General features: G+C 40.5%; 1 protein-coding gene across 3 annotated transcripts; it reads right to left on the bottom strand.

Moving 5' to 3' along the window:
* Positions 1 to 1,646: 1,646 nt before the first annotated feature.
* INIP (INTS3 and NABP interacting protein) lies at positions 1,647 to 14,138 on the bottom strand. 3 transcript variants are annotated; one of them, XM_071424446.1, is made up of 6 exons: positions 13,920 to 14,138; positions 13,190 to 13,297; positions 12,588 to 12,675; positions 5,779 to 5,881; positions 3,193 to 3,283; positions 1,647 to 2,315 (listed from the first exon to the last, which is right to left on the bottom strand). In XM_071424446.1, exons 3-6 carry the CDS (start codon positions 12,610 to 12,612, stop codon positions 2,220 to 2,222), a joined length of 315 nt encoding a protein of 104 aa, XP_071280547.1. In that variant the 5' UTR covers positions 12,613 to 12,675; positions 13,190 to 13,297; positions 13,920 to 14,138; the 3' UTR covers positions 1,647 to 2,219. The 3 variants fall into 3 exon arrangements, 2 of the variants coding, with proteins under 2 accessions (XP_071280547.1, XP_071280546.1); XM_071424445.1 differs by lacking the exon at positions 13,920 to 14,138 and adding an exon at positions 13,657 to 13,794; XR_011678813.1 differs by lacking the exons at positions 5,779 to 5,881; positions 13,920 to 14,138 and adding an exon at positions 13,657 to 13,794 and having other exon boundaries at positions 2,269 to 2,315.
* Between the last annotated feature and the right edge of the window lie 938 nt (positions 14,139 to 15,076).

Here is a 15,076-nt window from a genome sequence, read left to right as displayed (position 1 = left end):
TTCGAAGAGAAGAAAGGGTTTTGCTGAAGTTACTGTATAGGATAGATTAATGTATCCAATACTGATTAATAGTAGGAAAGAAAGAGTGGCAAGACACACTGATGCATCTGACAGTAAGTGCTTGAGTCTGTCATTTTAAGATAAGTGCTTCTATATATGTAATTTGTGCATTTGACAGTTAATCCTATCTACATATAGCACCAAGACCCTCACAATTGCAAAGAATAATTTGAGACATTATAACTTTAAAATATCATAACAGCTGCATTCATTCCCCCCCCCACCATTCCTCATTCTTGAGCTCAGGCCCTGAATTTCCAAAAGCAGATCTTTCAATACCCAAGGTGAAAACAACCCAGCCAACAAGTGTTAACTCCTTCAGTGGAGCAACCATAACTTTGCCAGGGAAAAAGATGATTACTGTTGCATTGCCTGGACCATTTGCAGTCTGTACAATACCAAGATTCTGTAGTTCAAATATGTAGCACAGAGCTCCTTAAATGTTAATTCAACTCAAATATAAAATCCATGCTTTCTACTGCATTTGCTTTAACACCTTTGCCTTTGTATGTTTCCAGGTTGGACAGATTCATAGCTGCCTCTTTTACACTGAGATTTGCACATCTTTTTCTTCAAAGCATCTAATAAGATATGCAGCTCACACTACAGAATAATTAATAGACAGGACAATTTCATACGGTAATTTCATAATTGATAATTAAAAAGAAAAAGCTACACAGAGCCAACCACAGAAAACAGAAGTGACTTCTTTCTCCACTGCCCACAAAAACCATCATTATTCCCATGACTCATCACATCAGAACCCAGAAAAAAAAGCATATGGTATGAATAGTTCTTGTTAAAATTGCACATCTTTAAGCTCTACCAGGCTGGGTCCAGAAGATTCTCCTTCCTGAAAATGTTTCAGTATGCTCCAGTTTCTGCAAAGGTCTATGTTCAGCTGAGGTATACAAAAGCAGTGGCATTTCCCTCATACCTTCACCCATCTCTTGGTAGTTGTTCTGTATTCCTGATTACTGCAAATATTAACAGTGAAATATGAACAGATAGTTCAGTAGTCTTATTGGGTTCAGGCAATCCCCTGCATATAGAAACAGAATACCCTACATGCCCCTGAGGAAATGCCAACTACAACCCTGGAAACTGCATGGGACAGCTAAGCTTCTGCAAAGGACAGAGCTGTTTCAAATGGGCACCAGTTTAACAGATGCTTTCTGATTTATTGTTCTCACATAAGTTTTCTTGTTCTTTTCTGTTTTCTAAAACTTGCCTCCATAGGTGCAATCAGTGCATAACTGCATGAGCAAAGCTGTGGAGATATAAAGAAGTCTAAGTAAGAACTATTTTTCATTCCAAGTTACTTTATCCTGGTAGCACAATCACAGTTCCAAAATAATTTACCTTAATATCAATAGATTTTCTTCCAGCAGGAAGCTGGAATTGTTTACCATGGACAAAAACACCAAGGAAAAGAGTGAACAAAAATAGAACACACCGAGTCTTGAAAAAGGCATAACTAGAAAAATTTGTCCTTTTAAATGGAATTGTCTTTGCAGACAACACTTTCCATGTGAAATGTCCAGAGAACTTTTGACATTTTGCCCATAAAAAGACTGTTAGAAACATTTTGTTTTTTCCCACTTTAATTCATTTTCATATTTCACAAAGCAAGGTAAGAGGGGAGGAACACTCTAACTAAGGACTTAAGACCAGATGATGCTACAAACAGTACACTAGAAATGTTCCTGCATAGGAGAGGGTGGGGGAGGAAGACTGGCTGATGCATTTGACAAATTCGTGTCTGTTTTAATGAACAGAAATAATTTTCATTATTCATTACAAAAACCATACCTCTACATAATAAAAAGAAACATAAATGCTGTCAGATTGTGCATCTCTTGGTGACTCTGTTTTGGACATTTATTTAAAGGAAGCACTGAAACAGGGAAGAGCAAACCCTGTGCACTTCAAAGTCCAATAAAAGTCTTGCATTTGACTTTGATCCGACAGAGGAACAGAAATAATACAGGATAAAAAATTCTCAACACTATTTCCCCATCACTAGAGCTCACACTTCTGAATGGCATTTGCAAGAACCCAAAAAAAAAGTAGGTTTTAGGATACATAAAGAAATTAAAAGGTCAGACAGCTCCTGCTGTGGACAAAAATCGGATCTTGAATTTCTGAGACAACATTCCTCATTCTGCCTCAAGTCGAGGTAAGACAGGAAGAATAAGATTTCCAAATGCAGAATCTTGAGTTATGAAGTATCCTGAGGAGTGTGCATGTGCGTGCTGGAAAGAGAAAAGCATTTGTTAAAGCATCTCTCCCTGCAGCACTGACATGATTTAAGATTTCATGGCTTCTGCAGCATTATTTATTTCTCCCAGTTTGCTCCTTAATTCTGAAAGTCAAATTCAAACCCAGCATTTTAGATCAGCTACATCAAAATAAGGCCCATCAGGGCAATTAACTTGGGCATTCTCTTCTGCTCTTCTCAGCCAACCCCGTGGAGGTGGAGCAATCAATTCCTCATCGCTCTTTGCCTAGACCCCATGTTTCCACTTCCACTCCCTTCCATGACCAGCTTGCAATTCTTGGTTTACGACAGCTGCTACATGGAGCACCACCAGACAAAATCCCAAACATGGGACACCAGGATTCTGCTCATGTGATGTAGATATATGCTTGTTCACCTGAGGGAGGCAGCTGCTGTATGGCTCTGGAACACCTCTGTGAAATCCTACATGCCCTTTCCCAGTTAAAAAGCTAGATGTTCTGCATATTCCCTCCCTCCACCACTAGGGAAGAGCCCTGCTGGATCTCAAATTCAGCCTGAGCCTTCAGTGTGCCCTTGAAGTGATCAAGGACAACTGGCACAGTGAGCTGCACCAGCAACAGCATGGCCAGCAGGCCAAGTGGAGCCATCTGAGCTCAGTCTGAGACACAAACTGGGGGGAGCTCAACAGAGACACCACGAGATGGCTGTGGGGCTGGGTGGAGCTCTCCAAGCCCAAGAACATGTTTCACAAGAGACTTCACTTATGACAAATGCAGAAATGAGAGATACCTAAAAGGGGCTTTTCAATATTTCTAGGAGCGGGGAAGGTGCTCTCTGAAGGGATGCACATCTAAAAAGAGTCAAACTGAACTCTGACCGTATCAGCTCACCTGCAGTGCAGCCTTCTGCTGTGCTGCAATGTGCTGTTGCTCAGCATGATCACGGAAATCCTTATTCAGAGGTGATCTTGCAAGTGCAATGCTGCAAGAAAGAACAAGATGGTATGACACAGACCACAGCCAAAATGTGTTCTTGCCATTCTAGCCATGAGTACCATGACTTCCTGAGTTCTCATTTCACTCATGGCTTGGCAATTGTCAGTTACTGTTTGGAATTACTATCTGTAAATATAAGAGAAAAAAAGGGTAGGTGGAGTGACCACAGCTGTATAATTTGAGCCACCATAAACAATTTCTGCCAATCTAAACCTGAAGCCTATTGTGGATTTTGCCCATGGGTTGAGTCCCACTGAAGTGAATGAAACCAGTGGGGGGCAGTGTTGGACAATGCAAGGAATTTCTAAAGCAGCTTTGTGCTTTCACCACTACTCATTCACCGAGTGACTGTTCTAAACAGCTGTGACAAACAGAAGCACTAACAAGAGCTCTGCAGACTTCAGTATAAGAACAGATCTTCGGTGGGGGGGAAGCAGTTCACTACCTATGAAACAGGAGCTTCCTATTGATGTTAACTGAAATAATGATCCTTTGGTAACAGCTTGGAGTACCTAAAACTGATTTAGCATATCTATCTCACTGCAGCGTAAGGTTTCAAATTAAAATTTACTGATGCTGTTTCTTGTCTTTTATATCTTAGGACTCATCTGCCTTCTTAAACCAAAAAGAAGACACAAAAAGCACCCCCAACTCTATATATAAAGTAACATGGAAATTAGGTGAGGGTTACCATTGGAACTGTATCGCAAAACAATTCCCAACTACCTCTGAAACTGTCACTGGAGACTGCTGCTGAAATCCCTGCTCTTACCAATCACAGAGACAGAAGTACAAATGACAAGGATCCCAAGCAAATTCATCAACTGAATTTTACCAGCAGTTTCAATGTCAACAGCTGATTTAGTAAATCAGTTTTTGACAAGTAGCCATGCTCATGAAAAGATCTGCAGACAAATCTATGCCTAAATGCATAACAAAAGCTAAACAATTCAGAAAAATTTTTGCTTATGGCAAGTATTAAGATAAGTCTCATTGCTGGAAAAGAGTAGTACTCAGTTTATTTAAAACACAGTATTTTCAGTGATTTTGGAGGCATTTAATTTGCAATTTGTAATCTGTACTCTCTAACTTTTCAATATGATTTCTGTAGATAAGCCTAAGGCTCCACCATAAGCTGACATTTTTCAAAAGAGGTCTTCTGTTCCTGGATACAGGATTTTCACATGCCAAGTCAAGAAATAAACCCATTCACCCCTATGCTGTCCCTGCCACTGTTGTGCTTTAGGTACATCAAGCTCTATTGGTCAAGTTTGCACAATTTTTATGGTCTCAATTCTGACAACTCTGTGGTGCAAGACCTTTGGCACAACATCAAAAAACTGTGAGCTTCTCAAAAATCACACATCAGCCCACCACACCAAAGCAGAGAGTCTGACTGTTGCATTGTAGGTTCCACCCATGTCCACCTTCAAAACTAGAAAATTCTAATTCTGCTCACTAGAATACAGTGTTGTATTTCCTTAAAGAAAAAAGAGAGTAAACAAGCACTCCCTAAAGCTGTCAGGCTTATAATGAAGCACAGAAACACTGCTGCCAGGAGCTGTACATAACAGTATGATATTCTGATTTTCTTCACAACAATTTTGCTCAAGTAATAACCACATAAAGTTTTTAATAGTAACTTCTTACCTCACTCAGAAGCCTACATGAGGCAATTTCAAGTATTCTGCATGTTTTTTGACCTTATGAAGGAATTAAAAGTGCTGTGGAATCTCTCAGAAGAAAAGACACAGGCAGCACTCAGACTGTAGTCAGAGTATTTGACTCTTACACAGGTGTTGTGGGTTACACTGTGTCTAGAACATGGCACTGCACTCACATCACCATAACCCCAAAGTGTAAGGATGTCAATTTCTCCACATAAATTATTGTGTGATTTTCTAGTTACTGATTTATGACAAAAATCTGATCTTCTTGTCTTCTATGGGAGAAACCCACTAACACGCTTCAACTCAGATTAGACTATTACACTTTACAATGTAGAATCATCCCTACAACACAGCATCTTTTACAGGATTATCTGCTGTAACATACACTGGTTTCATCTTGCACATAGGGAGTTTCAAGAATAACTCACTCCTGCTGTAACTGTTCTTTTCTAAGCACACAGAATCCTGAACCTAATGGTCAGCTACTTCCATTCACCAGAGCATTTCAGCTTAATGAAATGTTTTCTGAGTGGCTGCTTCCTGATTTTTCTTTATGATAGACTTTAATGCGCTTGAGTAAGCGTATCTGCTTCTCTCATTCTCAAATGGAAATTATATAGGCCAAAATTCATGCTATGTAAACCATTTTAAGTATGTTCCTAAAGACCAATGTCCCTCTGCCTTGTTATTAAAGATGGTCAGAATACACTTCTGTTGAGTATTTATATAAGTTTACACCTCACTAGCTGTTTGGCTTTTTTTTCCTTGATGTAATCAGTGATGGCCCAACAGGTCTAAGAACATAAAATACCTGGCTCCAGGGTGATTTGTGGAAGACTGGTTTTGCATAAGTAACTTTCTCTTCTCCTTGTCTAGTTCTGCCAGGATTGCAACCCTATTTTTATTCTGGAAACCTGGTGAGAATGACAGAAAAATATTAGAGATATTTATTTGACTTCTGTGGCCCAACTCTAACCCTGTGGAATTAGAAATCCCTGTAGAAAACTACTCTAAGATGAATACACTGATCTTCACTTCAAAAGACTATTATTAAATAGGCTTCATTTTTCAGCATGCAATAGCTTCCATAAGCTATCATGCATATTATTACATTTTAAACAGAAGCTTTTAACTCAAGTTAGAGCCTATCCCTTCCCAAGCCAGCACTGGAGCTACAATCAATGTTTATGTTTAAATAGCTGCCTTCCAAAAAAAAAAAAAAGCAGTAAACTTAGCAGGTTCTACATGTAAAAAGTAGTCACTGAATGTTCAATTCAACAATAACAATGGAGTAATATATGCATGGGGCTTAATTTCTCATGTCAGTGAATTCAAACTGTAACACAAGCATTTCATATATATAACAGGTAAGAATGAGCAAATCACTAAGCTTGCACATGTGTTTATACAAATATGTTTCATTCAATCTATGAAGAAAAGTTTAAATATAATGGGCCCTATACACACTACCCTTACTCTGAGTATGATCAAATGCTGGAATAGAGAAGCAAATTTTAACCATTAAACTGTCCGTACACCACATAAGAATGTGGCCTCCATCTGCTTTCATCACTCTTCCAAAGCGACCTTGAATACTAGAGAAGGGATCAGGAAGTAGGGTGACTTGAGAGAATTTCAAAAATGCCCAAAATAGCTGCCACCCATGTATTCTTCAAAGTTGCCTTCTAAATGCAAACATGGCAAAACTCCTGCACCTACACAGGACTCATATAATAAAGAATCTCCCTGCAGCCCTCAAACAAACCAGAGTCACAAGCCCCTGCTATTGCCCAGTATGCCCAAACAGCACAGCTGAGGACAACAGCTCCAGAGCTGACTCTTACCTGCCTCTATGCCACCAAGTACACTCCTCATGTCAGAAATGCAAACTTCTTGAATCTCTTATTTCCTGCTGTTCTATAAATAACAAGCTATGACAACATCATTTAAAAAAAAAGTTAAGAGTAAAAGTCAGCTCTCCTTTATTTCCTCCATGCAAAAAGTTCAAGATTCCCCCTGGAAGTTGCTGCACGCTGTGCCCCTGCCCTGCAAACTCTGTTAATGACAGCACTAAACATGGTAGTTCACAAGCTGTGAGGAAGGCCACACATGATAACTCTTAAGGAGACTATTAGCATGCCAAGGTAAAATGATTTATTTTCAGTAGCTGCACTCAAAAAGTTCATCCTCTTTGACAGACCATGTCCTGATGCTCAGTCACATAATCCAGAATTCCTTTCATCTGCATGGCATAATGAAGGACACAGTCACCAGAGAGAAACCTTGAACTCTAAATAACAATATGCATCTGTACTGCCTTGCTATCAAGCTCTAACCTTTTTCTTCTACCATGCCTAATATACACATCCATGAACTTCAGTGTCACAAGAGTTCTCGAAAGGAGCACAGTCTTTTGATTATATTGTACTATGGTTTTATGTAAGATCACCCACAATTATTTTGATATTGGTTAACAAGATTTTCAGTTACATTTAATTAACTGGAATTTTTCTGTCCACTAATCTCTCCTTCCTATGTAGCATTAGCTCCACTTAAACTCTGTTTGATAAGAGTACTGATTCAGGCCTTTGATGTTTCTCTGCTCTTCGGGTATTGTACACTATCACTTTTTTTTTTTTTTGAAGACCTTGAGCTTGCAATGAATCTGAAACCTTAAAACAGAGCTGACATACAAAGGCTGACAAATCTTGCCAACAAGCTAGGATTTAATATCTCTGAACCGCAGCTAGCCCAGACTTCACTTTCTGGTAAATTTTGGAGACAATGTGTGGAAAAGATGACTGAATCACCTCTTAGAGGGCCTGACCTAAAACAACCATATGTTTGTATGCTCATTCTACACAACTTTAGTCCAAAAACCATTATACTTGACATATTACTCAGCACCCTACTGATACTGGTTGCTTATCTTAAACTGCATAAATTTAAATGCATGCTTGGAATTCACAAGATATGATGATTATGGAAAGAAAAAGGAGACCACTTTTTAATATAAGTTTGTGATCTAAAAAAATAAAGATTAAATATACTTAAATTTATCATAAAACAGATGGTATGATTCAGAAAAGCCTGAGACATTTTAAATGCTGTTTTTAAACTGTGATCACAAACAGTAGAAGACTCTGTCTTCTATTTTGAGTCTTGTTACAGTATCTTGTGAAAGAAACTCTAGAGGTAGTCAGAAGAAACCCAAGTATCTTTTCTTTCCTCATACCACTACTAAGAGATTTGTGCTGTGCTTTTGTTTGATTGTTTGTTGGTTGGGTTTTTTTAAGTAGTATTTTGCACTAGAGTTCAGACAGTAACCACCATCAACCTGCTGTGCTGAAAAATTAATTTGTTTAAGTGAATTTGTTATTGGCAAGGGAAAAAAAGCCTGTTTAAGAAAGTGGAGGAGCATATTCAACACATACATGTTAGTACTCCTCAGCTGAGCAACGTGATCTTCCTGCAGGAAAACTTCTTCAACGTGCAAAGTAAAGCCTGTTCATTTAAAGGTTAACAATGGAAGGGGGGGAATATGAGAAATCCATTTTACAGAGAAATTCTGGCATCCTTAGAGAGTAATTAACCATATCTGGCAATAAATAAGCAAAACTTTCATTTTCTTCCCTGTTGAGGAACCCAAAATGCTTTCAGAAAGACCAATTTGAAACTCCTACAGAAGTTTCCTGCTTCAATTATAAATAAGAGCAATATTTCATCTGCAGATTTGTCGGTTCTGCTTTCTACTTTCTGCTTTCGTTTCTTCTAAAAACGTGGACATGCAAAAATCAAAAGCTGTCCTTAGTACAGACCAGATTCCCATCTGTGAAAACCAGTGCAGATTTTAAACACCCGAACTTCCTAATAGAGCTTTAAATCTAGACTTCCCTTCACTGGGCTGAGTTGTACTAAGATTTTGAGTTCAAACAGTTCGTATATTGCAGTTTATAAGCATTTTCCTCTGCTTTGCTGACATGCGTCCTGACACAAAACAATCTATTCAAGACAGTTAAATAGATCATGGGAGCGTCAGATGTCAAACTGAGCACCTAGATCCTCAGATTATTCTCTAATGTAGCAAATTCAGGACATTTAGAATTTAAACCTTTCTGACACCTCTGTTTCTGACATCAAGCATTGTATTTGTGCAGGATGAGAAAGATTACTTGCATCTATTTTCTGCACATGAAAGGCAGAAAGCCAGAGAAAGCTGAAACCTTGCTGAGTGATACTGCCAGTTTTAAGAGCTCACAGCAAGCCTCTCTCTCTAACCTACTCTCAACATTTTATCTACCACCCTATCTAACCATTACCTATGTCAGTTAGTTCTTCTAATAAACTCTGCATAGCTAGCAACAGCATTACATTTATCTGTTTTCAATTTTTTGCTTTTCATTGATTATCTTTTCTCCTTGATTTGTTGCTTCAAATTCACAGGACATTTAAGTTTTTTCCAAGATGCACCGTTTATCATTTACCCATAGATGTGTAACAGCACTAAAAAGCCCACTGTTACTTTGTGTCCAAAATACACTTTTACTTAGAAAATGTTTTCAAAGCTGTGTGTGAGCTCCAAGCTCTGAACACTGAAATGCACTGCATTTTGTCCTGCCTGCTCAATTCATAAAGGACTTAAAGCAATTTCTTTACTGAAGTGCATGTTTCTATAAATGGCAGCATTCATTAAGTGAGGCAGCAGCCTCTTAAAAAGCAGAATTCAAAGTCCATATTAAACACACACCGCTTGTGAAGAAAATGGAGTAATTCTATTCTGATGGCCTCTTCTGCTTATGATGACTGGCATCTCAAAACATCATCTAACAATCTGCTGCATGCCAATACTCTCAGTAACAATTTACATCTGGATATGCTTTCATATACTTTGTATGACAATGAAACAAAAGGTGTACTGGTTACTCAGTAAATTAAGTAGAATTACTTAAAAATACATTAGTATTTTGTCTGTGCCTCCAGAAAACCGCTACATACCTATAAGTATATATGTATATATGTATACATGTATATAAGTAACTGACAGCTTTATGGCTGCAAAGTTCTCAAGTACTATGTTTACACACAGATCAGACTCAGATTGGGAAGGGCAAAATGTGTGGATGATGACATAATTCAATGCAGAACAGTACAATCTTCCTTTTCAGACTGGTGAACAGAGAGCCATATCGAACTGCTTAGAATGTGCCCTGGGAATGCCCCCACATATCTTTAGGGAAAAGAATAAACAACTTTCAGGACATAAAGAGACTCTCGAATTGCTGCAGCCTTAAACTTAGAATTCTGTTCATATTTCAAGAGCTTCTTCTTCCAACATACCAGAACTCTTCTTTTCTGAAACGTTCAGCCCTGTCTGAAGCAGGATCTGTATCTTTTCCACCTCTGAGGACCAAAAGGAGAATTCTGTCCTGAACAGTTACATTTCTCTCATTTCAGACAGCTTCCTCTAGGAGAACTCACACAGAGTGGCTCATTCAGTTACACACAACAAGGCTCTGGCCTTGCTGCACACAAGCACAGGCATTTCACAAGAGCAGCCTGATGAATCCATGTTGCCTAAGTACTGTGAAGTATTGCAGTAGGAGCAGTGTATTCCTGAGCACATGGAAGTATTTGCTCTAATTCAGAAGCTGATTTCCACCCCTCAAAGTGTATCACTCTGGTCAATGAGTGCATGTGATAGACAAAACACAGCATACATACAGCAAGACCTTCTATTGCTTATTAAAGCCACAGTCAGTCTCGTGCCATCAGTTCCCTGTGGTACTAATGAACTGAAATAAGGCTTTTCATTCAATTCTTCTTGGTTTTTCTGCACTCATATGCTGCTCGCTACCAAGAGTGCTTTTCTAAGAGGCCAGTGAATAAAAGTCTGGTTCAAAACATCTTAACTTTTATAGTCCAAGTCTGTTATCAATGGAAAACTCATATTTACTCCTAAGAAAATATCTGATACAAATCAAAGGAAAAACATTAGTAATTCAGTACAAAAAATTCCCATCACTGTTTACCTGTGTAGAAGGCTACTGTTTAATTCATCCTTACAGCTCTGCCTGAGTAAGTGCTACCATTCAAAACCCTTCTGGTGAGCATTTCAGTAAACTTGTATGCTTTTTGTCCAAGTGAAGAGAATGGATTCCTTGAACAGTACTAATACATATGCCAGGAGGCAAGCTAAAAATGCAGTGTTTTTCACAGTCCTTTTCACTACCAGACTGCACCTAGCAAAGACAGAAACCCTGAACTGTTGTTCATATTCACCTGTTCCTTTCTAATTTTCCTAGTTGTACTACTTATAGGCTTATTTGGTAATTAAACTTGATAGCGTTTCTTGTCTCCTTAGTTGAAACAATTTTCAAATAATAACTGCATGGTTCCTTTAATGAGTCTATAAAGGATATCCCAAATATAAAAGATCCTAAGGGTCTACTAAATTATAAGTCGCTGGAATTGGGAGGGAAGCAAAAGTATTCTGGCCTTAAAATCCCATCTCAGTAAACCAAGATATTTAAGAAAAAGCAGCTTTTGACTCTCTGTGACAACATTCTATTCCTTGCAATGGTGCTAATTTGGTGTTCATAGAAAAAAAGCAAGATTTACCATTACGTACCAAAAACTTTCTCAGAGTTAAAATTTGCAAACAGACAGCTCTGCAATCTGCAGTACTTCTCTCTCAACACCTCATAAAATCTCAAAAAGTATTCCTGAAACTACCTCCTTTTCATCAAGTAGCAAGTAAAATCTGTGGCTTGGACCACATGAGTCATAGGATACCCCCTGAAGTATCATCCAGCAACACCAGGTTTGCAGGATTGCTTGAGATAAGGACACAAAGACAGACCTGCAAAAAGTCTCCACTTGCTGGGAAAACTGAACCCAGAATTCATTTCTCACAAACAAGTAAGGGAAGAGCCATACCTGAGAAGCTTTGTCCCATATAGGAAAAGCCTCAGAGCTCCCCTAAGGTTTCCAGAAAACCTCTAGAGGGCGATTTAAGATCCTTCTTCAAATTCACTGAGTGGCACCTCCAGACCCTCAGCCCCCTCTAAAGCACATGCAGAGAGATGGACCATTACTAAGACTTTTATTATTTTACAGATACAATTGAGATGCATCTTGGTATAAAGGAACAGTTCATCGCAGTTACCATTATGGTTTTAATTGGCTTTTTCTCCTAAGTCTGGCCAATTGCTGCTGTGACAGATATTACTGCCTGGGTCTTGCTGTTCCCATAGAATGTATTTGACTTCTGGCTGTTCTCTGATGTTGAGTGCAATAGCTGCAAGTCATGTTCAAGGCCAAGTGCTGTAAGTGTCTGAAATAAGCTTCAGGAAAGGATTACTGTAGCATAGGCTTGATACCTACTTCCTAACCCTGAGCACAACATTGTGCTCAGTAATAAAGAGCTTCCCAACCATCAGTGGTCTTTTCCAACCATTAAATGTGTGTGTACCTTGTCCCAGAAGAATTGCTGCCATTCTGCTGCTTTCAGCCCCACCTCTCTTCCCATTCTTCATCTTTCCATAAAAATAAACTTAAGTCATGGTGATTTCACTGATATTTTGCATTTACTTTTCCTTGAATACTTAAATTAAAACTTACCTTGTCCTGAAGGATTTGCTGCCATCCTTCAATCTTCAGCCCTTGTTTTATTCAGCTGGAGTTCAAATCTTTTAACCCCCACAAATATCTGCAAAACAGGCACAATACAAGATGAACATACTCCTTTAAAATAAGAGCTTGGAATTCAACCTGTTAGAGACTTTATAAATATGGCAACTGTTAGAAAGCACAAGCTGAACACAGCATGTGTTTTGCTTAAAATATATTATACAGTTTATATTGTTCTGACTGAAACTTTGGGCTTGAAATAGCAAGGGTTGCGATCAATGCTTTTTTTCAGATTCTAGAAGTAGTAGTAACATTCGAGTATAAATAATATAATAATTGGAGTCATACAGACCATTTTCCCAACTAAACTTTTTCCTGACAAGGTATGTCAGACTACACTTAAGAATCAAATCAAACCTTTGTAGTCCTTAAAAGCTGAAGCCTTGGAAGACCCCAGTTCAGGCTCTAACTCAAGAAAAACTGATTATTTGAGGAGAGACAATTTAAATCCCAGAGACAAGGCCAGCCAAAATTGGCTGCAGCTGTGGCAAAAAAAAAAAAAGGAGGCCTGCTGCTCCTTGGTCATACGTCACCTCGGACCACCATCAACATCTGTTTCCATCAAGGTGCCAGGCTTTAAAGTGCAGTGGCGAAGAGCTCTGGCTCAGCCAGGCGGAGGCGAGGGATGGGAACGCTGAATCCTGCAGGAAACGTGAAGCACAAATCAGCCACACTTCCACAGGAGACCGTGTCATTGCTACGCTCGGGACCTGCGGGTTCCTGAGCAGCAACGCTGCGGTGAATCAATAACCCAATGACAGTATTAATTAAGCTCAGCGAGAGCGGTCGGGACGGGTTTCTCCAAGAGCCATGGACGGCCTGACCCACTCCCCCCGCCGTCCAGTCCCCCCTTCACTCGGGAATGGGCTCTCCCGCTCGCCTTCTCCCTCCCGCCCACAATGGACGGATGGCCTCCCTGGCTCTCCCCGAGCCGGGGCCGCTGCCTTGCCCTAGGCCAGCCGGCCTGGCCCAGGCCCCTGCAGTCCCGCCCGCTACCCACCTGCCCGGCCCGAGAGCGCGGGGCACCGGCTCCTTTCACCCCGCTCGCCCTCCCCGCAGCGCGGCCGCGCCGCTTCCGCCCCCTGCTCGTGACGCTCCACAGCGCGACAGCGGCCGCGCCCTCCTCCCTTCCCGTGCCCTCCCCTCGCACTTCCCGCGCCCTCCTCCCTTCCCGTGCCCTCCCCTCGCACTTCCCGCGCCCTCCTCCCTTCCCGTGCCCTCCCCTCGCACGTCTCGCGGCCTCCTCTCCTCCCGCGTCCTTACCTCGCCCTGCCCAGGCCCGGAAGGGTCGGGGTTGTGCCTGTGGGAATGGGGGCAGGCCGCTCGGAGTGTGGCTTTCAGCTGGGAGGCAGTGTTTGCCTGTGTTTGCTCCTGCCGAGGGCATCCCCCTGGGGATAGGAGCAAGCGCCAGGGTTTCACGCTTGTGCCGCACAGTGGGGGACTCCAGGCAGCATCGAGGTTAAATAGTAAAAAAACCCCACAAGTGGAAGGGAAGAGGTCGTGGAATCAGGTTGGAAAAGACATCCGAGGTCATGGAGTCTAACCTGTGACCCAACACTACCCTATCAGCCAGTCCATGGCACTGAGTGCCACACCCAGTCATTGCTCAACGCTTCCAGGGACGCTGACTCCACCACCTCCCTGGGCTGGGCAGCTCATTCGAAAATCTAATCGCTCTTCAGGGAAGAACTTCCCATGGTGCAACTTGAGGTTGTGTCCTCTTCTCCTGTTTCTTTTTTTCTTTAAATCACTGCCATGCAGATTGTCTTTGAAGAGAGCAGCAATATTTGGAATTAATTCCAGAGAGGTTTGTTCATGGAATTAGCGCGTGGTTTGCTTTTGGAATGTCAAGTAACAACGGTATAGATGAGGGTATCTGATTAAATGATCCGGTCTGACCTGGGGAATAAACCATAGTCTTAAAGCAGCAATCTGAGACTTTTTATGCCCTTGTGGTTAAAATATTTGAATCAAACTGGACTAAGTAGCAGCTGTAGCTTTGATTGAACTATTAAGGACTGCTATAAATACATGATTTAAAGACTGAATACAGATGGATCTGCATACAGATCTCTGACCTCTCTGTAGCCAAAAATCAGTCACATTGTCTAATTCAGTTTGATATGCAGGGTTTTTTTAAGGCATAAAATAATTTTCATGAAATAAAGACCCTTTTCTTCTTTAACTGAATGTAAGGACAAGAACAGGAAAACAGTTACTTTTTTTGTATTACTTAGTTCAAGCTGTCTACGTAGACATGCTTTTACTGCAGGATATTAATTTTTTTCATATTCAGGTTTTGATGGTGTATGTAACAGGCACTTCTGAGAAAATGACCCTTACAGCAAGGGTGATACTGGATCTGGTAGTCAAACATTCTGCATGCTGCAGGGCATTTGATTTCATCTGCTTTCTCTTTC

The sequence above is a fragment of the Agelaius tricolor genome, unplaced genomic scaffold (genome assembly GCF_023055355.1).
Source record: "Agelaius tricolor isolate 1412-34295 unplaced genomic scaffold, bAgeTri1.0.p SCAF_4, whole genome shotgun sequence".
Lineage (NCBI taxonomy): Eukaryota > Metazoa > Chordata > Aves > Passeriformes > Icteridae > Agelaius > Agelaius tricolor.
This window is presented reverse-complemented; position numbering and strand designations above follow the sequence as displayed.

Bases quoted from the DNA above. Each gene is read 5' to 3' on its own strand.
- INIP (XM_071424446.1), bottom strand. From the start codon at position 12,612: ATGGCAGCAAATCCTTCAGGACAAG. The intron at 3,284-5,778 runs GTATTTTATGTT...TCTTTCTTGCAG, and splicing joins ACAAATCACCCTGGAGCCAG to CATTGCACTTGCAAGATCAC. The intron at 2,316-3,192 runs GTGAGCTGATAC...TTCTCTTTCCAG, and splicing joins AGCAGAAGGCTGCACTGCAG to CACGCACATGCACACTCCTC.